The sequence below is a fragment of the Aegilops tauschii genome, chromosome 2 (assembly GCF_002575655.3).
Source record: "Aegilops tauschii subsp. strangulata cultivar AL8/78 chromosome 2, Aet v6.0, whole genome shotgun sequence".
Lineage (NCBI taxonomy): Eukaryota > Viridiplantae > Streptophyta > Magnoliopsida > Poales > Poaceae > Aegilops > Aegilops tauschii.
The window spans coordinates 571,878,703-571,901,971 of NC_053036.3; the positions used below are offsets into that span (position 1 = coordinate 571,878,703).

At 44.1% G+C, this 23,269-nt stretch overlaps 1 protein-coding gene and 2 long non-coding RNA genes across 3 annotated transcripts; 2 read left to right on the forward strand and 1 right to left on the reverse strand.

The window, feature by feature from the left end:
* The first annotated feature begins 6,669 nt into the window (after positions 1 to 6,669).
* On the forward strand, positions 6,670 to 10,055 carry LOC109772625 (uncharacterized). Its single transcript, XR_012203335.1, has 3 exons — positions 6,670 to 7,208; positions 7,613 to 7,727; positions 9,432 to 10,055. It is a non-coding gene; the product is annotated as an uncharacterized lncRNA (long non-coding RNA).
* Positions 10,056 to 15,116: 5,061 nt separating this feature from the next.
* On the forward strand, positions 15,117 to 21,633 carry LOC109772640 (uncharacterized). The gene is made up of 4 exons (XM_073509045.1): positions 15,117 to 15,590; positions 15,727 to 16,030; positions 16,136 to 16,378; positions 16,489 to 21,633. Exons 1-4 carry the CDS (start codon positions 15,230 to 15,232, stop codon positions 20,921 to 20,923), a joined length of 5,343 nt encoding a protein of 1,780 aa, XP_073365146.1. The 5' UTR covers positions 15,117 to 15,229; the 3' UTR covers positions 20,924 to 21,633.
* Positions 21,634 to 21,977: 344 nt separating this feature from the next.
* LOC120973742 (uncharacterized) lies at positions 21,978 to 23,003 on the reverse strand. The gene is made up of 2 exons (XR_005769110.2): positions 22,649 to 23,003; positions 21,978 to 22,540 (listed from the first exon to the last, which is right to left on the reverse strand). It is a non-coding gene; the product is annotated as an uncharacterized lncRNA (long non-coding RNA).
* Positions 23,004 to 23,269: the final 266 nt, after the last annotated feature.

The window sequence follows — 23,269 nt, forward strand, 5'->3', positions numbered from 1 at the left end:
CCGGACGCGGTGCGGTGGCCGCTTGGCGCCGTCGCCAGCGGCCGGGGCGGGCGGCCTGGGCGCAGCCCCGTGCTTCCGCCGTCGAGAGAGAGAGCGCGACGGGAGAGAAAGAATTGGGGGCTAGGTTTCGTTCGAAGGGACTCGCTCCCAGGTTTTCTTCAAGCGAAAAAAGAGGTAGACCACACGATCAGGTTGAACGGCACAGATCGAAACCCTAGAGCGGCTGCAGGTTTTTGGCCTGAAAGCCTGATGGGCCGTTGGCCGGCGGACCAGGCCAGAGAGGTGCGCGCCCGCGCCGGGCCTTTTGGGCCAAAAGGAGAGCAGGTGCAGCCGTTGTGGCCCAGAGCGCGCGGCTGTCTTCTGTTTTTGTCCAGGTTTTTGACAAATTTCATACAGTTTGGCTATACAAAATTATTCAAAGAAAAATTTTCGTTTATAAAATAGAAATGTAAAAGTAATGTTTCAGAAAATAATAAAGTTCATGAATTTCTTATTTGGTCAAAGAAAAGTTTCTGTAAAGAATAAAAAGTTCATGAATTTTTATTCATGTTTTTCCGCTGCGTAAACAATTAATAGTGCTCTTTTACGAAGAAAATAAAAGTTTAGATAGAATTATATTTAAAGAGAATGTTAAAGTGATTACTAAAATGAATATGGTTATGTTATTTTTATGACCAACGTTGTTAATAACATGATTATGTTTATTATTGAAAATAAAAGTGCTCTTTTAAAAGTGAATAGAACTAAAGTAAAAGATTAAATTGTTGCTTATGTAATGCATTTTTTTAACCAACCGGTTAAAATTGCTTAGAGAGTAAAAGAGTACAGATTGTTTTTTGAATAGAATATTGTAAAGTTTCCGCTGCAAAGTAAAAGTTTTATCCTCCAATTAAATTGGAACCAACGGGAAAGTTTAATTGGAAGAAATGCTCTAAGCAATGTTTTTCCCCTGTGGGTGAAATAAGATGCAGATAGTTTCCGCTATGACAAAGGAAAAGATATTTGTTTTAAAGTTAAAAATATGGTATTGTTATTTTCTGACCAACGTTGATGATAACAGTGCTATAATTCTATGAGTCTTATGTTCAAAGTTTAAATCTCTGATAAATTTTGTATCAAAGTGATCAATTTTCAAGAGAACGGATAAAGATCAAGAAATGCTCTTGAACTAGAGAAATGTATATTTCTTGTTCCCGCTTCAATAAAGTTGATGATGATGATTATTTCTTAGCAAAGTTGTTTAATAGAAATACTATCATCACATTGTTTATGAGTTATATGCATTATTTCCATTTCCGCCCAACGGTGATATGGAATTAATGTAGAAGAACGAGTTTTATTCTAATTCTACCACAATGGTGATTTAGAGTATAAAAAGAAAGTTTTAAAAAGTTTAATGTGCATATTTTTTAACCAGACCAACGTAGGGTTATTTTTTATGCTCTTATTGTTGATTATTGGCTAAGTTTTCTCAGACTAAAAGTTTTCCATGCTTTCATTCGTGAAAGCGAATGGCTGGGTACTTGTTACCCGAAAGATGACCAAGAAAGGTCATAACGTGAGGGAGTATGTTCTCTCTAAAGAATGGCTTCAAAAGAAAAGAATTCTTGAAAAGAAAACAAATAGATCATTGAGAGTCTTGGTTGACGAATGTCTTTCATGTATTCTATATGAAGAAGATTTTTCAGTCAACACGATCTGATGAAACAAGCAACATGCGTGTTTAATTTGACCAACGTCGGATTAAGCATGTGTGTCAAAGAGCGTTCGGATTTATTTCTGAATTTCATGATTGCATATGCAGTCAAAAGAGCCAATTCTGGCATATATGTTCCTTACAGGGAATTACCCGCATAGCGGGAAAAGAGGATTATAATAAAACCCGCATGGCGGGGAAAAGTCTGGGAAAATACCTGCGTAACTGGGTAAGGTTGACATAGTATTATGTCAAAAATCCTATACGTCAGGAGAAATTTTGGCTAAGACTTATCCTGTGTGACAGGAGAAAGATATGATGACTCATGTGCGTTTAAGGTGTCCCACTCTTGGAGAAAAGTATGGAGTAGCTATTATGCTTTCCTAGTATCGACCGTACACCTTATGTGCAACGGTCATTAAGCACTCAATAAACCAAAGAGAATAAAAGTTACAGACGAACCTAAAGATAAGAATGATATGCAAGTGTGACTTGCAAAAGTACTAATGATAAAGAACTATTTTTGAGTTTCCGAAATGGAATGAGGAATAAGGAAAAAGTACTCCCATACCGTTAACAGATAACTACATTACATATGAAGTAATCAGATACATGAAGTAGATACTCAAAGTTTCCTCAATTCACAAGAGTTGTGAATGGTTTTTCGAAATTGTGGCAGAAAAGTTCTTGCCACATTTCGAGGGGGAGAAAGAAATATGAGATATCCATTAATGAAGAATGTGATCATCTGGGGGAGTACGACGATCATAATAATACCCCTAAAGAAAAGAAATAGATGTATTCCTGGATCTTTTACAGTTCCGAAAGCAGACTAAGGAATACTAAGACGGTGCTTAAAGTGCCATAAAGAAGAAAGTTTTAACAGAATAAACCCAAATAATAAAGTTTAAAGATACGCCTTTTTAGTAAAGATGGAGTAATCTGGGGGAGCATGGTATGAAAATACCTAAGACTCGAACAGATTGTATCTGGGGTGCATGTTGTATGACTTATACAACACCTGTTGTTAGCTCCATAAAGGAGGAATGAGTAAACATGGATCTTGTGATACAGGTCCTGTAAAACCTATTGCCTCTTGGAAGTGAAAGACTACAATTAATTTGCCTCTTGGCAATGACAGAGCAACAACAACCCCATATGAAAGAAGTGCCAGTACCTGAGACACAGATGGTCTCAAGGAATGAGAAAATCAGATACTTCTGATTACTATAAAGTCTATGGTAGTGAAATTCAAATGGAGGTTGATCCCACCTCATTTAAAGCGCTCAATCGAGTTTTGAGAAGTGTCTGCTTATCTAAATGATAAGAGACTATGTGAGATGAAATGAAATTGATGAATTCTGACGATGTTCGGGACTCATGAGTAATTTCCAATGGAGCCAAAACAGTAGGCTGTAAAAAGTCTACAAGGACAATGTGACTCCAAAGGAAATATGTAAAGGTGTAAAACACGACTAAAATCGAAAGGTTTTTTGCGCATTTTACACTGAATAGATTACAATGTGTGTTGGTAGCACATCATGATCTGAGTTACATCAGATGAAAGATATTATGATCTGAGTTACATCAGATGAAAGTAAAGAACACAGGGGATACTGCCTGAAGAAGTCTTTTATGGACTAAAGCAATCAAATGTTGTTTTGGGTTAAAGAAAATGAGAGGACAATTGTGTTTGTATAAAGTTATAGAATGGGAATTTCATTTCCTATATCTTGTACATGCGGATAACATTCTGCTTGTTAGTAGTGATGTTAATTCGACTGCAGGAGGAAAAGAAGTTCTTGTCCTCAAAGTTTAAAAGAATGTCTCTTGTTATAAGGATCGAGATTCACCGAGAAAAGAATAAAAGGGGTATTAGGTGTGTCGCATGGGCATGCTAAGGAAAGTTTGTAAAGTATGCATGCGAGAAAACCTACGCCTGTTCTTATAGTAAAGGGTAATGATTTTGGGAACTTTAGTGTTCCAAGAGTCAATGTGAAATAGACCAAATGAATATGGTACCATATGCTTCAGCTGTTGGAAGCTTTATGAATGCAAAAGTGTAACATTACCGTGACATAGTTCACATATCCGGGTTGTTTTGGCAATGTCCAGTACATATTTAAATTGATGGAATCGAGTCAAAGATATCGGCCTCATGCTGAAAGAAACAAGTGCTCTCAAAAGGTTGTGAGTACAAAGATAAAAACTTGTGAAATGTACAGCGAAATCCACAATTGTCGTTGACCTTCACATTAGGAGTTTTTATGTGGAAGAACTCTATAGAATGAATCATTTATCATCAATGTGATGCAAATATAAAGTATAGCATGATATGAGGCTGAGGAACAGGCAAAATCGTTATGGAAACCTGTACCCGGAATTGATAATGGTTGACAACAGCGATAACCATTTTAAGTTTTTCGCTCCTATGACAACGAGTCAAGTGTTGATGCCAAACACACTGACACAGAGTTATGCGTTGTAAAGGAGAAAGTCCGGAATCATGTAGAAATGCTTGAAGCATAAAAGCAACAGACAAGTGTTTGCAGATCTGCTTATTAAAGGCTTGCCGCCCAGTGTGTTCGGAGAACACTCAGTCGACATGGGTTTTATGGTATAGTCTAAGATTTCCGGACAATAAAAGGGCCCACGGTTAAAGAATCTGTTTCAAAACAGAGGAGTGTGTTGTAGGTGTTGATTCTATCGGGAATGAACCGTGATGATGAGACATGCTCTACATGCAAATCTGTGATGGAACGAGTACTTTGAAAAGAGTTATTTCAAAGTATAAAGTTAAAAGTATAATGATGAGATCAAGGGGGGGAATGTTAGGTTGATCTCTCCAACAATGGGCCCAACGGCTCATTGGGCCCTTGACCCACGCCCTGATCGGGGGCGTCCAGCCCAAGCAAGGCTGGTGGGCCCCTATCGCGCAGTGCTATAAAGAGGAGGTGGGGACCAGGGGCACGGGGTACGAGGTTCGTCACCGCCACTGTTTCCCCACTCCTAACCCTATCCGATCCAGAGAGAGGCACTGAAGAGAGGCACTTCACCGTCGACCTCTACACCGACCGTCGCTGCCCGTGCGCAGACCTCCATCGACGAACCAGCAATGGCCGGAACGCTAAGGTAAACACCCGAATACAGACAATATCCCGGATTGATCTAGCCTAGTGATCCAAGAGTCTATCAACATCCTCCACCTACTTAAATCCTATAGTTAGAACAACCTCCTCTACACCAGAGAACGAGCATCGCTAGCTTCTGAGGCGCTGTCCCCTGAGCTCCCTGACCCTGAACCTGTAAACAAAGTCAAATGGGAACCATTGTAGGAAGTTTAGTTCATGAAGAATAAACTATCTTTATCGAAAAGGGAAAGAATAGACAGTGAGTTAGACAGTACCACTGGATGGTGAAGAACCACTGCCCGAACCATCAGAGACACTCTTGGCCTCAGTACCCTTCTCGATCTCCACTGATTGGTAAGTTGAGGTTGGCATCTCATCATCAATATCTGCATACTAATCCACCTGCTCGGCCACTACTGTCGTCTTCTCAGGATTCTCGCTCTCATGTACGTAAATAACAACACCGGCACCCCTGAGGAGTCCGGTTTGCATATGCATTAACTGAAAACGAGAATAACACATCAGAACTGTCAACCAATGTTGGCACTTGGCACAGCAGCACTCGCAGCCTCAGAGCGCCAGCACAATCGTCGACCCCGGAAATGTCCTTCTCCAATAAGGATCTGGTCGTAGCGCTTCCTCATAGCCGCCTGGAGCTTCGCCGGAGGCGGGGGCAGGTCCTGCTCCGGCTGGCCCTGCGGCTAGATGCTCCTGCTATCACGGATCGACGCGGGTTAGGAGAGCACGGACCTTGCGAGCGCCAGGGATCAGGTGACATGCACCTTTGCATGTCACTTGCGGCCCAAATTCAAATTTAAACATTGTAAAAAAATCTGAAAAAATCATGCATGTTCACAGCACATATTAAGATAATCCCTAATAAATTCAGATCAAAATTCAAAACATACATCAAGAAGCAAAAAAGAGAAACTTAGATGTGAATAGTATACAGAGAACCATTCGCAACTATTCATAACAGATTTCTTTTTTTTGCTTCTTGATGTATGTTTCGAATTTTGATCTGAATTTTTTAGGGATTATCTTAATATGTGCTTGACCATGCATGATTTTTTTCAGATTTTTTCGCAGTGTTTAAATTTGAATTTGGGCCGCAAGTCACATGGTGACATGCAAAGATGCATGTCACCTGATCCCTGTCCCCTTGCGAGCTCGCCTCCGAGGCGTTCCCGGAGCGCACTGGCCTCGCCGTGGGCCACCCCCGCCCGCCAGAACGTGAGGCATCCGGGCGGCGGCGCGACCAGATAGGAGCTTCACAGAATGTACTGTCACAGAGAAGTGTCCGAGAAGGCCGTGGCTTGCGGATACGTTTGGGCCTAAATTCCCATTTTCGAGCCACACAGCCCAACTTTGATGCGAAAACTTGCTCTGAACCTTTATTCCTTTTATCTCAAAACTAGTAAACGTGGACGTGCACCGCACGTCTTAAACGTTTATCAAGTGAATTCACATGGTATACTACTAAAATATTTTTTATAAAAAAACAAATGGTGCCACTCAAATTGTATTTTTTTAAATGTTAATGATACATAGCAAAATATACCTGTGCAGGTGTGTCGGACAAAATATCTCCTGTGAAGTATTCTATAAAATTTAACATCCATAGACCACAAGATGACCTGCATAATTACAAAACTAAAATAAAAATAACTATTAATTTTTACAATTTTTTAAAAAATAATCAAATGGTCATGACTAAAAAAATCTTTGTGAAATCCTTGTGATGGAATAACTCCTCGTGATAACAAAAGTCAAACCCGGACACGCCCGTTTATAAAAAAAAGTTCACAACGCTGCCCATTGGCTCCACCGCCCCCCGCTAGGCATATCTGTCCGCCGTTCCCCATTCTCAACGTGCCCTCACCCACACCGCGCCCTGCATCTGCCGTTGCGTCTGCCGCCCGTGCCACGCCCAACTGCGCCTGCCGCCCGTGCCGCGCCCAGCCGCGTCTGCCGCCGGCGCCAAATCTCTGCTAGCGGGAGCAGAAGGATAGGAAGGAGAGAAGCCGCATGCACTGACTTTCTTCCCCATCGCCGGCGCTAGCTTTAGACGGCCCCTTCTCATCGAATCCGGCCGCGCCGTAGTACCCAAGGAGGCGCTCGAGCTCTATCGGGCAACCCAGCGCAAGGCGGCGTCTGAGGCGGATGCGGAGGTGTCGGATTCGTCTCCACCGGATCGGCGGCTGCGGCACCAGATGCAGCGGATCGGGCGCTTCTCTTTCACCGGCGAGCTGCCCGTCGGCCTGCGTAGGGGGAGGAGTCGAAGGAGCTGGTGTCGCGCTCATCCTCGCGTTGGCCCGATGTGAGAACTCCTCGCCTTGGCCCAATGTGAGAACTCCCGCTCCGCGCGCCGCCCGCAGCTGGTAAGCCCACACGTTACCCTCCACAGCGCCGGACACTGACTCAGTTGGTGTTTTGAGCTGATTATTGTGTAAGCTATGATTTAGATAGTGTACGTATATAAAATCGAAAATCTCCATGCTGAGGTTGGTTTGACAGATGATTATACCGGCTAGTCCATTCAGTTTTGACATCAATTCAGCTTGAAAACATGAATGCACATGAGACTTTGCAAACCGGACAGACTTTGCAAACAAGGCGCAACCAACTAAATCTCATTTTGGTCATGTATTTATGTGTGTCTAGCAGCACACATGACAAGTGTAACAACAACAACAACAGAACATCCTCTACACACAAGCCTCGTCACCCTCACAAGAAATAATCAACATAATGCAGAATCTAATAAGTTTTTCTCTTTTATAAGCGAAAGAACATTGAAGGGATGCTCGTGGAAGATGAGGTCAAGAAGGTGCGAGAAGAACGTTGATGGGATGCTCACGGAAGATGAGGTCAAGAAGGTGGATACGCCCATGATGCATGTATGAATTGTACTTTCACAAACATACTCTGACAAGTATCTCATGTCAAGCTTTAGTTTTGTTATAAAAGATTTGGTTGCCCGTATGAATTTTCTTTCTGATATAGTCGTGCCACTAATTTACTAACAGTAGTTGTTGTGCCACTAATTTACTAACAGTAGTCGTTGTGCCACTGAAATCTACAACTGCACTAATCTCTATCAGGAATGAAATTGGACTCCATGATTTCAGTGATGTTTCTAGATAAGAAATTTGGAACTAACAAGAGATAAACATGCACATAGCAATTGAAGTGATTTTGGTCCCGCCATCTTATATTTAAGCAGACTGCTAATTTGTGATGGTTTGCTACTGTAGGTTAACATCATGGATGAGTAGTCTGCTCGTGACGAAGACCCTTAACTATTATGTCATCTAGTCTCATTTGTTACGTGCATATGCATACTCTATTCGTAATTGCGGGGACATTTCCTTTCTAATGCGATTAATGGGCATATACAATAAACACATAAGCGTTGAGTTAGGAGGTATACCCATTTGTATGCAGTGTGCTCTTAATACGCTCTTGCCTTGGCCATGTTGAAATGTCTAGGTCCTTCCACTTATCTGATTTTAGTTTGATGTGAACCGATGCAAATTTGAATACACTTTCCAGTCCTTCCAGCTGTTGCATGAATAAATGACAAAGTATTAGCATCACAAGTGAAGAATAACAGAAATTGTTCTATCAAAAAATGGTGCAGCAGGACTAATAACTAACCATATTAGTGAGGTCTTTGCGGTGAATTCCTGTGCCTAGCGAGTCGACCACCTGGATGCATCACACCCTTGTATTTATAACTGCTAGGTACCAATGAAAGTCTTCAATGTTTACTGGAACGAATATTTGAAAAAGGGTTTCTATTAGTTGAGGTCCGATCTATACAAAAAAATTGTCCTCGATTGAATTCATAGTAATATGGAACTGTGACTCACCATACCATGTCCAAATAAGTAGTAGCTCTCTTTAATACCCATCTTGGTGCGTCAAATTGTATACAGCTAAATTCCTTTATCATCTTAGACATGTGTGCATTCTCTAAGAACACACTTCCACCTGACCTCATTTGTAGATGCTCTTTAGCACTTATGCAATGTATGTATGCGTCTATGATCTACAATATGAAGTGCACACCTTGGTTATAGGAGATAATAGAAACTCATGTTAAACCAGCACCATCTTGTCATAAAGCTACATATACTTACTTTGTCGTCTTGTCATAAAGGCATTTGGCACGCAGATTATATGCTATGATGTAGGATATGCGGCTCAGCAACTGAGCACTATCATGGATTAGTTGATGTTTGGCTTGTTTTGATTAGAACTTCCACCCACGCATGCAGACTGTATTTTGTAACCATGGCGCCCTCAGTTGAGCGAGCTGTTATTTCAAATTAATTACAAGAAACTGGTCCAATCCATGATGCGATGCTAGAGTAATAAATATGACAGTACTGTTTTATTACTTCACTGAAATATGCACTTAAAACCCCAAAATTTACTTCACTGAAATATGCACTTGAAAACCCAGAATCTGCTCATTATAGTCAGAACATTGATTGGATAGAGGCATGAAGCGCACCATGTAAATATTACTGTCCATTCTAAGTAAAAGAAAAGAAGAAGAGATGTATAGTATATTAAAATCTTGCCTGATGTTTCAGAGGATGGCGAAAGAGGTGCAGGGAGCCGACGGCCTGTCCGCAGTGAGGAGCTGATGGAGGAACAGCCACCCACTTGAGGGTGGGTACACGGTAGCAAGGGCGCCAACTGGGAAGGCGACGCTGCTGCCGGGCGGCAAGGTCGTCGTCCACCAAGGGGATGATGCTTCCGTGCGGCGAGGGGATCAACCTCAGTGAGGAGGTGATGGAGGAACAACCACGCAGTTGATGGGTGGGTACAGGGGCGGCGAGGGCGCCGACCAGGAAGGCGACTCTGCTGCCGGGCGGCGAGGTCGTCGTCCACCAAGGCGACGAAGCTTCCGTGCGGCGAGGGGATCAACCTGGGGATCTGTTTCTATTTTTATGGGATATACGCATTTTTTTTTTCTTTGCATGGCCTATGTGATGCGTGATTGTAGGGGGTTTGGTCGAGTGCGTCTGGGGTCTCTGTTTTTCTCCGTGGTGGAGTACGGTCAGCCAAGTTAAATCGATAAGTGCACACCAGAAACGTATCAGATTACAAGGCTAGCCGTTGGATTGTGATTAGTGGGCCTGATCATGTGGTGGTATTGGGTCTGTGTACGTTTTACGGGGTGCGTTTAGTGAAGTTCTTGTTTGATTGTTTAATAGTAGTGGAAAAAAAAACATCTCTGAACTTTCCAGGTGTGCTGCCAACAAAGCGCAACTACTACCTGCACGTGTGTAGAAAATTCAGAGTAACCATGACAGTTCGGCCGCCCGTTGGAAACCGGAAACTCATGTGATCGGGTATGGTTTTCGGTTTCGCGACATGCCCAGCCTGACGACAGGGAGCTGTGCACCTCTAAGCTAAAAATCAACTCGCCCTTTCTATGTCTGCATAGCTAATTGTTACACTACTGCAATTGCGTGTGCGACGATGCTGTTGACTATTGTTTGTAGCTCAGGTGGCACCCTTTTTGCTAGTCATCAAACATCATCAACCAGAAAATGAATTAACCAAATACCATACCTGAACGCATCATCGGCTTTGGTTTCATTCGGTTCGGGTCTGGCTCCAGCTTCCGACACTGCCAGGTCGTTGTCGTTGACTGCCTCCTAGTCAATGAATGAAACTTCCTTTTCCTGAAACATAATAATCTACAAGCCTACAACTACATATACCATTGTGGACGCTCTCTTCTTATTACGTGGCATTTTTTTAATTGAAAAAAAAAACTATTTATGTTCTTGCTCTTGGTATGTGCATATATCTGATTTTTTTTGGATAATGTCTCTTAGTTTACCATGTTACATGATGTTCGATATATGGGGCTTAAGATTTTTCTTGTGCTTGTAATATGTGATTTGCTTATTAATTCAATAAGTCGGGTCATTTTCTCAATATGTGAAATTTCATTCATGTTTTCCGTTCGGCATTCATATTTACAAGCTTTTACACAAAAAAAGTCCACATAAAAAATATTCAAAATAAGAAAATATGTAAAAATTACTAAAAATAAATATACCCAAATGATAAGTGCAACACGTGTGGCACGAAGCACTCCGGGCCTGACATTTTCACAACTAAAGTTGCCATCCGAAAAGAAAAAACAAATAAAAAAACTAGAACTTGCCATCCGAAAAGAAAGTTGTCATGTTTGACAACTAGCCCCAAAACTCCCCTCGCTTAGTGCGGTGTGTGGAGGCGGCCGGAAGTTCTTTCTCCCCCGCGTGCCTCTTCGTGCAACAAAAAAAAAGAGACGGGTCTGCGTCGACTCCCACTGCCACCTCCAGTTGCTCGACCCTCATCAACTTGTGGTGGCTCTCCTCTCTGGGGCATTGGGTCTTGGTCTGGTGGGGCTATAATAGCCCCACGCTTGGCCATGCGCTGGCTGGCGCCATCGCGAAGAGTTTGCTGCACCCAGATAAAGCCAGTGTGGGAGGGGGTGCCGGCGTGGTCTGACCACCGACCAGACCATGACTATCCTCCCCAAGTGACACCATGGGGTATGGTGGTTGTACCGGGTGAGCTGAGGCCGCTTCCCCTCCATTCATGTACCGGGGTATGGCTTTGTCCGGAGTTGGCATCTGCAGTCGCCACAGGAACAAGTTGCGTCGGCGTGGGCTCGCCCTAGGCCAACTCTGTCCATGTCATGTGGGGCGTGATCAGAGGTCCGATCGGGATGCCCACTACTTTTCCTATGGTGGGTGGTCGGTCGCGAATTGTCCGTCTGGTGTCGATGGGCAACATGGATCCTTGGATGCGGGGCGATGGCCTTGGATGGCGGGTTGCACAGTTGGCTCTCTTATGAACAATGCGGAGGCGGTGTCGATTACTCCCCTTAGTCGCGTGAATGGCGGGTCGTCCTGGCGAGGTAGTTGCTGGTGGCTGAACTGAGCCTAGATTTGTATGTGGTGCACTAGTGGGCCTTCCCTTGTGGTAAGCTCCATATCTTAGGTTCCTCGGTGTGGCGCAAGATAGATACCGAACTAAAACGTTGCACTTTAGTGCCAGCGGCAGCGAGGTATGTGGTTTCGTGTTCCACTTTGGGCACCACTAGAACCTTTCTCCCCCGTGTTAGGGATCCAGGTGAAAACCCTTGTCCGCTCGGTGGAACTCGACGATGGCGCCCCTTGTGTCGTGATCTTATTAGGGTCTTTCTTCCGGAGCTCGAGTCCCTTCTTGCCACACGTGCGGTGACTTCTTCAAGCGGGCTGGGTCGTAGCTTGAAGAATCTTCAGCACTGGCTTGTGGTGGTCTTGATGCCTCCTCGATGACTTCTTCAAGAGGGCATGGATCGTAGCTGGAAGAACCTTCGGCGTTGGCATATGGTGGTCTTGATGCATCCTATCCTTTAAATGTGACTCTGTCATCCATGCTCTCAGCTTTCATTGTTTGAAGGCAGGGTCGGTGATCCTCGGTCCGAAGCAAGAGAGCAGAAGGTTCTCTCCACTGATAGTTTGGCGAGGGCGTAGCGGCGCGATACGGTGTTCCTTCGGGTGGAGTGGGTTTGTGGTTGGGCGTTGCCCATGGGCACTTCTTCGTGTGGTGCGGCTACCTGTCCTCATTCTTGATGACAAGATGGCATCGTTCGGTAGTGCATGTCTTGCGCATTGTTTTGCATTATCTTTTTGTTTGTGCAATTTTTCTTTGATCTAGTTTGTAAGAGGGCTTTCTCGACACCTTGTAGCGTCCTGCCGTATGGTTTATCTATAAAACGGAACAAAAACCTGTGTTGAGGACTATTTTAAAAAGCAAGCTCCTTATAAATAGGAAATCTCTTGTAGTTTAGGATAGATCACTGCTCACCTTTGATTATTTATCGGATATCCCCGAATTTGCATTGAACTTGTGTTCATTTAAAAAAAATGAAAAACAACATGTGTTCTTCAATGTTGTTTCTTTTTGGCTAGCTAAAAAACAGCATCGGAGAACACATGTGTTCTTGCAAAGAAAGTTTCTCAGTCAACTGAATTTTACTTGTTTCTAGGTCGAGAACTTGACCTATTTATTATTTTACTTGTTTTAATCAATTGAGTAGTTGCATAGTTTAGAAAATATTAGCAACTTTGATCTGGAGATTAAAGGTATGCACATTTTATTACCTAAAATTGCATAAACATATTTGTACAATTGTAGTCTTGATGATATGCAACACAAGCGAACGGGAAATAACTAGTGAATCGAGTAGGAGATAGCATCTCCAAAAGAATAATCTAAGGCCTTGTACAATGAGAGATGCTTAGGAAGATGCTTAGAAAAATAAACCAAGTTTTTTTTTAACACCGGTGACTATTTCTACAGGAAAGACGCTTAGTTGAGCGTCTATCGTGTACAAATAAGCACCGGTGCTTAAGGAAAGCCTGATTTATTTCTCTAAACACCTTACATTGTACAAGGCCTAAGAAGGAACATGACCGCCTTTGTTTTGGTTGCTCTGTTTTTCTTCGACCAACGACTGAGTGTGCTTACGTACGCGGATGATCATGGCGGCAGAGTTGCCGTTCATTCCGGGAAACCAAAATATGTCTTAGTTCGGTTTGCTGAAATTTGGAGTGGGCTTTAGGCCCATCTAGCAATTTCTGAAAATCTCTAAGGGCCCATGTGGGTTTATTGGCACTAGGTGGAGGTGGGAAGTTTAGTCCCACCCTGAAAGTGGAAGAGGAGTTGGACCTCCTTATAAGGGATTCTCTTCTACATGCTATTGGAGCTTGAGAATAGAAGAGGTCCTTGCGCACTCCTCCTCCGCCGCCCGCCTCGTCACGACGCGCCGCGGGTTGCGGGATTGAGCCGAGCTGAGCTCACACCTACGCGCTTATTTTTGTCAGTCACTAACGGAGAGTTTCTGACAGCTGGGCCACGATCTGAGACGTCGGATCGTGGGCTGTCACGGACTCGGACGTGGGTCGAGCCCACGTCTCTCCACGCGGCTGCGCCTATATAAGTGTGCGGTGTCTCTCAACCCTAGCCGCCACGAACAGATCACATCTGCTCCACGCGCACGCCCACCGTCGTTCCTTTGCTGCTGCTGCCGCCGGTGACTCCATCCATTCCGCCGCGTACACGGTCGACGGGAAAGCAGGTTCTCCGAAACCCCGCCCTTCCGGTTCCTGTACGGGAAAGGGGCGAATAATTTTTTGGGAAGCGACTACGCGACTGCTCGCTGTTCGTCTATTTCCTCTACATCCGCATCGTCCTCATCATCATCATGTCCACCGACGCCGAACGTGCCGCCGCCGAGAAGCTTGAGGCCGACAAGAAGGCCGCCGAGGATGCCGCTGCTATCGCCACCGCCGCGACGGCTTCTGCATGGCCTACTGGAGGGTATAATGCGTATATCCCTCTCATGATTATTTCCATATTAGCAGTACTAGCATTATGTGTAGATCTATCTACTGTTTGCGTAGTATGTGCTCGTTTAGATCAGTATCAGTGTGTTGCTAATTCTGTCAATGCCATGCTAGTTATCAATTTATGGATTAAATTAGTCGAAAAATTGCCCATTTACTCAGTACGGTTCTCGGTTTCGGCTTCAAAACCAAAATGTCTTCGGTTCAGTTCTGGTTCTGGAGGGGCTGCAGAAGTCACGTACTGCCAGTCTGCCACCACTCTACGCGTCTAACATCTGGAGCGCTGGGCTATAAAATCTTCATCATCTCCTACCTCTAAACCTCAAAATCCTCCAGCAAACACCGCGCCAAGAGACTTACAGTGGAGTTCCTGGCCTTCTTCTTCAACCTCGTCTCCATGGTTTCCGCCGCATGCGGCAACGCGGAGAAGCTGCCTGGCGCTCTGATCTCCTGCGGCGTCGTCGAAGCAGCTGCGGCCCTCTGCTTGATATTGTCCAAGGCGCCTGTCGGTATATTTCTCCACCATGGCAAAGCACCCTTCTTCTTGTACTATGGCATCCTCATCGGCGTGGTGATCTTCGGGCTCATCGAGGCATCGGCCGACCCGGGCAAACTCTCTCCACTGTTTTTTTTAAGGCAAACTCCCTCCAGTGCTGTAATGTGCTCGGCCTGGTCCATTTCATTAAAATTCTCGGCCCAACTTGCAGCGTCAGAATAAATAGAACTACCAGGCCTAAACTTTTGAACATCGACAGGCCGAACTCACGCAGCCCATAGAGCTTTCTGTGCTCCACGATAGACTGAAAGCGTGTGTTTTCTTCTCCGCGTCCGACCTCATTCGGCGCATTGTATATCGTATTGTTCAGAGACAAGCGTCGTCTTAGCCTTCCTACCTGCCGCATTGTATATCGTATCGTCTTTTGTCCGCTCGGCTGCTCCCCCAGCTTTCCCCTCCATTGACCACGCTCGAACTGCTCGTGCCGGATCAGATGGAGGCCGCTCCCGCGATCGCATGGCTGGTGCAGACCATCCTTGCAGCCCTCCTGATTGATAAGATGGAGGAGTGGATCCGACGGGTCGGGCTTGCCGATGATGTGGAGAAGCTCAAGTCGGAGATCAAGAGAGTCAAGATGGCGGTCTCTGCCGTGAAGAGCAGAGGGATCAGTAACGAGTCGCTGGATGAATCTTTTGCTCTTCTCAAGGAGCGGCTCTACGAAGCTGACGACGTGGTCGACGAGCTGGACTACTACAGGCTCCAGGAGCAAGTCCAAGGAGGTACGCCTACTGCCCGGCTGCCTGCCCCTGCAGATTCGAGCGTGCTAATTCACTCCAACTTTTCTGTCCAAGGAGGTACGCACTTTACTGCCTGCATATTCAAGTACAAGCTAATTATTAGTTTGTGATCCTATTTTGCTTAAGAAGATGAAATTTATACTATCTGATCAAGGGCGACCATAATTTAATTTCTGGTCTATGTTTCGTTCAGGCACAGTTACAGGGGATGATGAGCCCGGAGGCATGCATGGATTTGAGCGAGTTGATGAGACGTCGAGGGGCGATGCTAGTGACAGCGTTGGCAAATTACGGTCCATGGTATGGGAACACTTCACCATCACAGAAAAAGATAACGGAAAGCCCGTCAAAGCAGTATGTACACACTGTAGCAATGAGTTCAAGTGCGATACAAAGACCAACGGGACGTCGTCTATGAGAAAACATTTGCAGAATGAGCATTCTGTGACTTGTACGAAGAAACCTCTTGGAGCACATCCACCAGACCCTTCATCAAGGTACCAAATTCTTTCTAAGCTTGGGGACACTGTGATCTGCTTACAGGTCGTTTACATGCACTGCTTGGGGCCACTGTGATCCCAATTCATCCTTTTCTTGCGCAGCAGCATTGAGCCTATTGTAATTGCCAGCTCATCCAGGACAAAAGGAAAGAGACGACGGTCTATGGCATGGGAACATTTTGATGTCATGGAAGAAGAAAACGAGCAGCCTATGAAAGCAAGATGTAAGTATTGTCCCACTCAGATCAAGTGCGGACCTAAGAGCGGGACAGCAGGTATGCTCAACCATTACAAGATCTGCAAGGACAAACCTGGACCAAATGAGCATCCGCCGAACCTATCAAGGTAGCTAAACAACAACATACCTTGCATCAAAACATTTTTTAAACCATTTAATTAAGACTCTTACCATGGTTCTAAAAGCCAATTAATTCATGATGCTTTTGTTATTGCAGCACTGGTGATGCTCATGCACATGTGATGCCAATCCTAATTGGCGACTCATCTACCGGAAAAGGTAGAGTGGATGAGTCCGCACGAATAATTGTGGATAACACAGTCTCCCCTTGGGACAAGGCCGAGTTATCCAACAAGATAAAAAGAATAGCTAGTCAGTTGCAATTCATCCGAGGGGAAGTGAGTGAGATTCTCAAGCTACATGGATCGGACTCTCCTTCATGTTCAGATCACCACCGGAGTACAACCTCAGATCAGCACCTAAGAACATCAAGTCTTCTTCCAAGGGAAGTTTATGGAAGAGTTACAGAAAAGAGTTGCATCATGAAATTGATAATGACAGAAAACAGATCTGACAACGTAGTTGTTGTGCCTATTGTAGGCATTGCAGGTGTTGGAAAGACAACTCTTGCTCAACTTGTGTACAATGATCCAAACGTGGAACGTCAATTTCACCATAGGATATGGGTTTCGGTGTCTCGCAACTTTGATGAAATAAGGATAACAAGGGAGATGTTGAGCCTTGTTTCTCCAGAAAAACATGAAGGAATAGACTGCTTTGTGAAGCTTCAGGAGATCTTGAAAAGTCATGTCAAATCTAAGAGGGTTTTACTTATTTTGGATGACGTCTGGGAGGACAAGAACGATTGCCGATGGAACCAATTATTGGCTCCTTTTCAGGCTGACAGTGCTAATGGCAATGTGATTCTTGTGACAACTAGAAAATTCTCTGTTGCAAAGATGATTGGAACAACGGGGCCAATTAAGTTAGGTGCTTTGGAAAATGATGACTTCTGGTTATTGTTCAAATCTTGTGCGTTTGGTGATGCAAACTATGAATCCCTTGGAAATCTTAGCTCCATTGGACGACAAATAGCAGAGGAGTTAAAGGGCAATGCGTTAGCAGCAATAACTGCAGGGGCACTATTAAGAGATCATCTTACTGTTGACCATTGGAGTAACGTTCTCAAGAAAGAAAGTTGGAAATCATTGGGACTCAGTGGGGGCATCATGAATGCTTTGAAGATTAGCTATGATGAGCTACCATATAATTTACAACAATGTTTCTCATATTGTTCTATATTTCCTAACAAATATCAGTTTCTTGGTAAGGATTTGGTATATATTTGGATTTCTCAGGGATTTGTAAATTGCACTCATTTTAGCAAGAGATTGGAGGAGACGGGGTGTGAATATCTGAATAATTTGGTGAACCTGGGATTCTTTCAGCAAGTTGAGAAACAACAGGAGGAAGATGGGCGTTTGGAAGAAGAATTTTCTCCAGGCTGTCAGATTTGGTATTCTATGTGTGGTCTCATGCACGATTTTGCGAGGATGGTTTCAAGGACTGAATGTGCAACTATAGATGGTCTACAGTGCAATAAAATGTTCCCAACCATACACCATTTGTCAATAGTAACCGGTTCAGCATACAACAAAGATTGGCACGGGAACATTCCTCGAAATGAGAAGTTCGAAGAAAATCTGAGAAATAAAGTTATATCAGTTAGCAAATTGAGAACAGTGGTTGTACTTGGGCACTTTGACTCTTTCTTTGTAGAATTGTTCCATGATATATTCTGTAAGGCACAAAATTTACGCCTGCTGCAAGTATCTCCACCACCCACTTATCTGTTTCACGTGCCTGCAGCCTCCACTGATTTTAATTCCTTCAGGTGCAGCTTGGCAAATCCTTTGCATGTTCGTTATCTAAAACTTGAGTTGCACGGGACTGTACCACAAGTTTTGAGTACATTTTTTCATCTTCAAGTATTTGATGTTGGCTCAAACATGAATACTTCTCTACCCAATGGCTTGCATAATCTTGTTAGCCTGCGGCATCTTATTGCACAAAAGAGAGCCTATTCTTCCATTGCTAGCATTGGTAAAATGACATCTATCCAGGAGCTACAAGATTTTGAGATTCAAATTTCTAGTGGCTTTGAGATAACACAACTGAAATCCATGAGCGAGCTTGTTCAACTTGGGGTGTCTCAACTTGACAATGTTAAAACCCGGGAGGAGGCTTATGGAGCAGGACTAAGAAACAAGGAGCACTTAGAAGAGCTTCACTTGTCCTGGAAGGATGCATATTCAGAGGGTAATGAGTATGTCAGTGACACTAGATCTGAATGTTCTGCAAACATGGCAAGAGAAGTGATTGAGGGTCTTGAACCACACATGGATTTAAAACATCTACAAATATGTGGGTATAATGGCACCACTTTACCAGCTTGGCTTGCCAACAATATCTCAGTTACCTCATTACAGACGCTTCATCTTCATGATTGTGGAGGATGGAGAATACTTCCATCTCTGGGAAGTCTTCCATTTCTTACAAAGCTGAAGTTGAGCAGCATGCGGGAAGTAAAAGAAGTATTGATTCCTTCACTGGAGGAGCTAGTTTTAATTGAAATGCCGAAGTTAGTGAGATGCTCAAGCACTTCTGTCGAGGGTCTGTGCTCCAGCTTAAGGGTACTGCAGATCGAAGATTGTGAAGCATTGAAGGAGTTTGATCTGTTTGATAACAATATCTCAGTTACCTCATTACAGACGCTTCATCTTCATGATTGTGGAGGATGGAGAATACTTCCATCTCTGGGAAGTCTTCCATTTCTTACAAAGCTGAAGTTGAGCAGCATGCGGGAAGTAAAAGAAGTATTGATTCCTTCACTGGAGGAGCTAGTTTTAATTAAAATGCCGAAGTTAGTGAGATGCTCAAGCACTTCTGTCGAGGGTCTGTGCTCCAGCTTAAGGGTACTGCAGATCGAAGATTGTGAAGCATTGAAGGAGTTTGATCTGTTTGATAACGATGATAATTCTGGAATCACTCAGGGATCATGGCTGCCCAGTCTTAGGAATTTGATTCTGGATTATTGCCCTCATTTGGAAGTGTTGAAGCCTCTTCCACCTTCAACTACCTTCTGTAAGGTACTCATCAGAGAAGTTCCAAGATTTCCGTATATGAAGGTATCATCTGGTGAAAAGTTGGAAATTGGGAATACTGATGACTACGGAGGCGATGATTTTGATGAATCTTCTGATGAGTTGAGGATACTGGATGACAAAACTTTGGCATTCCATAATCTTGGAAACCTCAAATTGATGGAGATAAATGGTTGCAGAAATCTAAGGTGTTTTTCGTTCGAAGGTTTTAGTCATCTTGTCTCTTTAACAAGTTTGACAATAGTAGACTGTAAACAACTTTTCTCTTCAGATGTGTCGCCAGAGTATACCCTTGAAGAAGTGACAGCTGTGAACTGCAATGCTTTTCCATCTCTTAAAAGTCTCAGTATTGTGTCATGTGGAATAGCGGGGAAGTGGCTATCGCTGATGCTGCAACATGCGGCAGGCCTAGAGGAATTGACTTTACAAAGTTGTGCCCATATAACAAGAGTAGTGTTACCGATGGAAGAGGAAGAAAACAGTCAATTAACAATAGTACTGTCATCAGCAAATCAAGATGAGGTGTTGACCTGGTTAGCTCGAGACGGACTCTTGCACATTCCATCGAATCTCGTCTCCTCTCTCAAGAATATAACTATAACTCAGTGCCCTCGTCTAAAATTTAACTGGGGCAAGGACTACTTCTCTGGATTTACCTCGCTTGAGAAGCTTCAAATTTGGGGATACTCGCCGTTGCTGGATAATGACGGAAGTGATGACCGGGCGAATGGAGATTTTTTTGTGTTCGAAAAGGAGGATAAACCCCAGGGGGCGAACGGAAGATGGCTCCTCCCGACATCACTTCAGGAGCTTAACATCGCGTCGTTCTGTTACCAAGAAACGCTGCAACCCTGCTTTCCTAGAGATATCACCAGCCTTAAAGAGTTAAATGTACGTTGCATCCGAGGTTTGCAATCTCTACAGCTGCACTCATGCACGGCACTGGAAGAATTGGCAATCTCCGGTTGTGGGTCGGTCACCGTCACTGTACTAGAGGGCATGCAACCCCCTGGCAGCCTCGGGCATTTGAATGTATCAGACTGTCCTGGCTTGCCACCATATTTGGACAGCATTTCAACGCCGTGCCCTCGGCTGGAAAGGCTTGACATCGATGACCCATCTGTCCTTACCACGTCATTCTGCAAGCACCTCACCTCCCTGCAAAGACTACAACTTGATACCTTGGAAGTGACGAGACTAACAGATGAGCAAGAGCAAGCGCTTGTGCTCATCAAGTCCCTGAAAGAGCTCCGATTCTTTTTGTGTAATCATCTCGTAAATCTTCCTGCTGGGCTGCACACCCTTCCTTCCCTCAAGAATTTGGAGATAGAACTGTGTGAAAGCATATCAAGGCTGCCAGAAGCAGGCCTCCCACGTTCGCTGGAAGAACTGGAAATCGGGAATTGCAGCCAGAAGCTAAATGATGAATGCAGGCGGCTAGCAACAAGCAAACTAAAAGTCAAAATTGATGGGAGATATGTGAATTAGTTACTGTATGACTTGTTAAGGACATGATTATGCATGCACAACTCGTAGCGCTTGGTTGCTCTCGAGTTAAAGTTGTGTCATATAGTATCATGTTATATTCAGAGTCGACATACCCTCATAACTGTGCAGTGTGTTCATCCTAAAATGAGCGTCTGGGTAGGCAAGCATTCAAGCTGCTCAAGATATAACATATATCATGTACCCAATAAACTGGTACGTTTTGTTGTTTGTTCTTCATCTCCTCTTGTCAACTGAAAATGATGAATTTCCGTTTCTTGTTTTCTTGCGGGGAGAATTTTATTCTTTTCCTTGACTAGAGAAATAATTGCAACAGAATAAATCCGAAGATGCATCCTATCATTCGTCACAATTTGGTTTATCCATGATTCGTTGCTGCATCAAGCACATATGCTTAGTGTGGTGAACAGAGCAGACAAACATGTCGCAGATTATCAGTTCCATGCCTGTGAAACAAATGAAGCTGCCTCTACGTGTGTAGTTTAGTACGATCCTGTCTTGATAAGAAGCTAAAAGAGAGGACATGTTACTACAGTGAGCATGTATATAATCATTAGAGAAGAACACGCACCAATTCTTCATTTCAATTTATGGGGAGAACATTATGATCACCGCATCTGACACAAGCATTGCATCGATCATTTCGACCAAGCACCTTTATGAACATTAGCAATCCCTGCAAATTTGTTGCACTGGCAAACACAAGCAAAGTAACTCAAAAATATTTTAGATGTGAAAATCTAAGAAATTTGCACCAGCACACCAAACACGTTTTACTAGCACTCCAGTTATCCGTCAGGAAAAGCTTACAGCAACAGGAAGTTCTCTTACCCAATAATAACAGGCCAGTTTAAAATAATACACTTACTGAAATCAAGGTATAATTATTAAAAAAAACTGGAAAAGCAAGCAGCGTCACAAGGACAAAAGAGTCCCAATCAACTCAGGTTTGTATGGCTACTGAAATTTTTATCATGCATATAGCTCCGAGAAAAGATTAAACCATTCTCATATCAGTATTAAGTCACCAGAGAAAGATGATAACTAGGATTTCAACATTTTCTTACTCTGATGCCATAGGTACGTCGCCCATAAGCATATATTAAAACACATCAATACAAAAGCCACATTCAAATCAGAAGGCCCAATGAACTACCACATGCCTCAGTACCCTCCACTTTTCACTTATATAGACATAGTCGAGCTGAGCTATGAGATTACCCACAAAACCATCCATCCACTAGGAACTAGCTAAACTAAATCCAAGCCGACATGCACATCCCAGAAATAAGTAATCACATCATCCACCTACTCAAATCCTACTGTTAGAACGACCTCCTCTACACTAGAGAACGAGCATTGCCAGCTTCTGAGGTGCTGTCCCCACAGCTCCCTGACCCTGAACCTGTAAACAGAGTCAAATGGGAAACATTGTAGGAAGTTTTACCACTGGATGATGAAGAACCACTGCCTGGACCCGAACCAGCAGAGACACCCGTGGCCTCAGTGCCCTTCTCTGTCTCCACTGATTGGCATCTCATCCTCAGTATCTACATACTCATCCACCTGCTCCGCCACTAATACACCCGTCCCGCTCTCCTGTAAATGTCAAAACAGAACAGAACAACATGAGAGTCCAATTTGCATATGCACTAACTGAAAACGGGAACAACACTTGTTGTTTCCCACGGTCTGACGGCCATTTACCACATCAGCATTGTCAAAGGATGTAGACACAGCACCATTCGCAGCCTCAGCGCGGTAGCACCGTCGTATACCTCGGCAATGTCCTTCTGCGGTACGGATCTGGCCGCAGCGCTTCCTCGTAGCTGCCCGGAGCTTCGCCGGTGGCGGGGGAAGGTCCTCCTTCGGCTGGCCCTGCTTATGCTCCTGATGCCACGAATCGACGCGGGACAGGAGGGCGCAGAACTGGCCGATCTCGGTGCCTGGAGCGCACTGGAACCGTGCGCGGTGGGCCAGCCCCGCCGGCCGGAAGACGAGGCATCCGGCCGGCGGCGAGACCAGACAGAAGCTTTCCCAATTTTATGTCATTTTTTTTAGGGAACGGAGCTTTTCCCAAATGTAACAGAAAAGCGTCGGAGAGGGGCCGTTGCTTGCAGATATGTTTGGGCCTAAAGCCCCATCGTCGTGCCATAGCCCAACAGTGACACGTTTTGAACTTTTTCTCAACAAAAAAAATTGCTCTGAAGTTTCTCTGAAAAAAAAACTTTCAAGGTGTGCAGCCCACGAAGCGCAACTTCTACATACATGTACGTGTTCGCGAAATCACTAGTTAAGAAATACTCGTTGCAAAGATCATTTCAACTC

What these genes read in the sequence shown, in the direction of transcription:
- LOC109772640 (XM_073509045.1), top strand. Translation starts at nt 15,230, where the DNA reads ATGGAGGCCGCTCCCGCGATCGCATGGCTGGTGCAGACCATCCTTGCA. An exon ending in CCACCAGACCCTTCATCAAG is followed by an intron (nt 16,031 to 16,135) that starts GTACCAAATTCT and finishes TTTCTTGCGCAG; the next exon opens with CAGCATTGAGCCTATTGTAA. An exon ending in CATCCGCCGAACCTATCAAG is followed by an intron (nt 16,379 to 16,488) that starts GTAGCTAAACAA and finishes TTGTTATTGCAG; the next exon opens with CACTGGTGATGCTCATGCAC.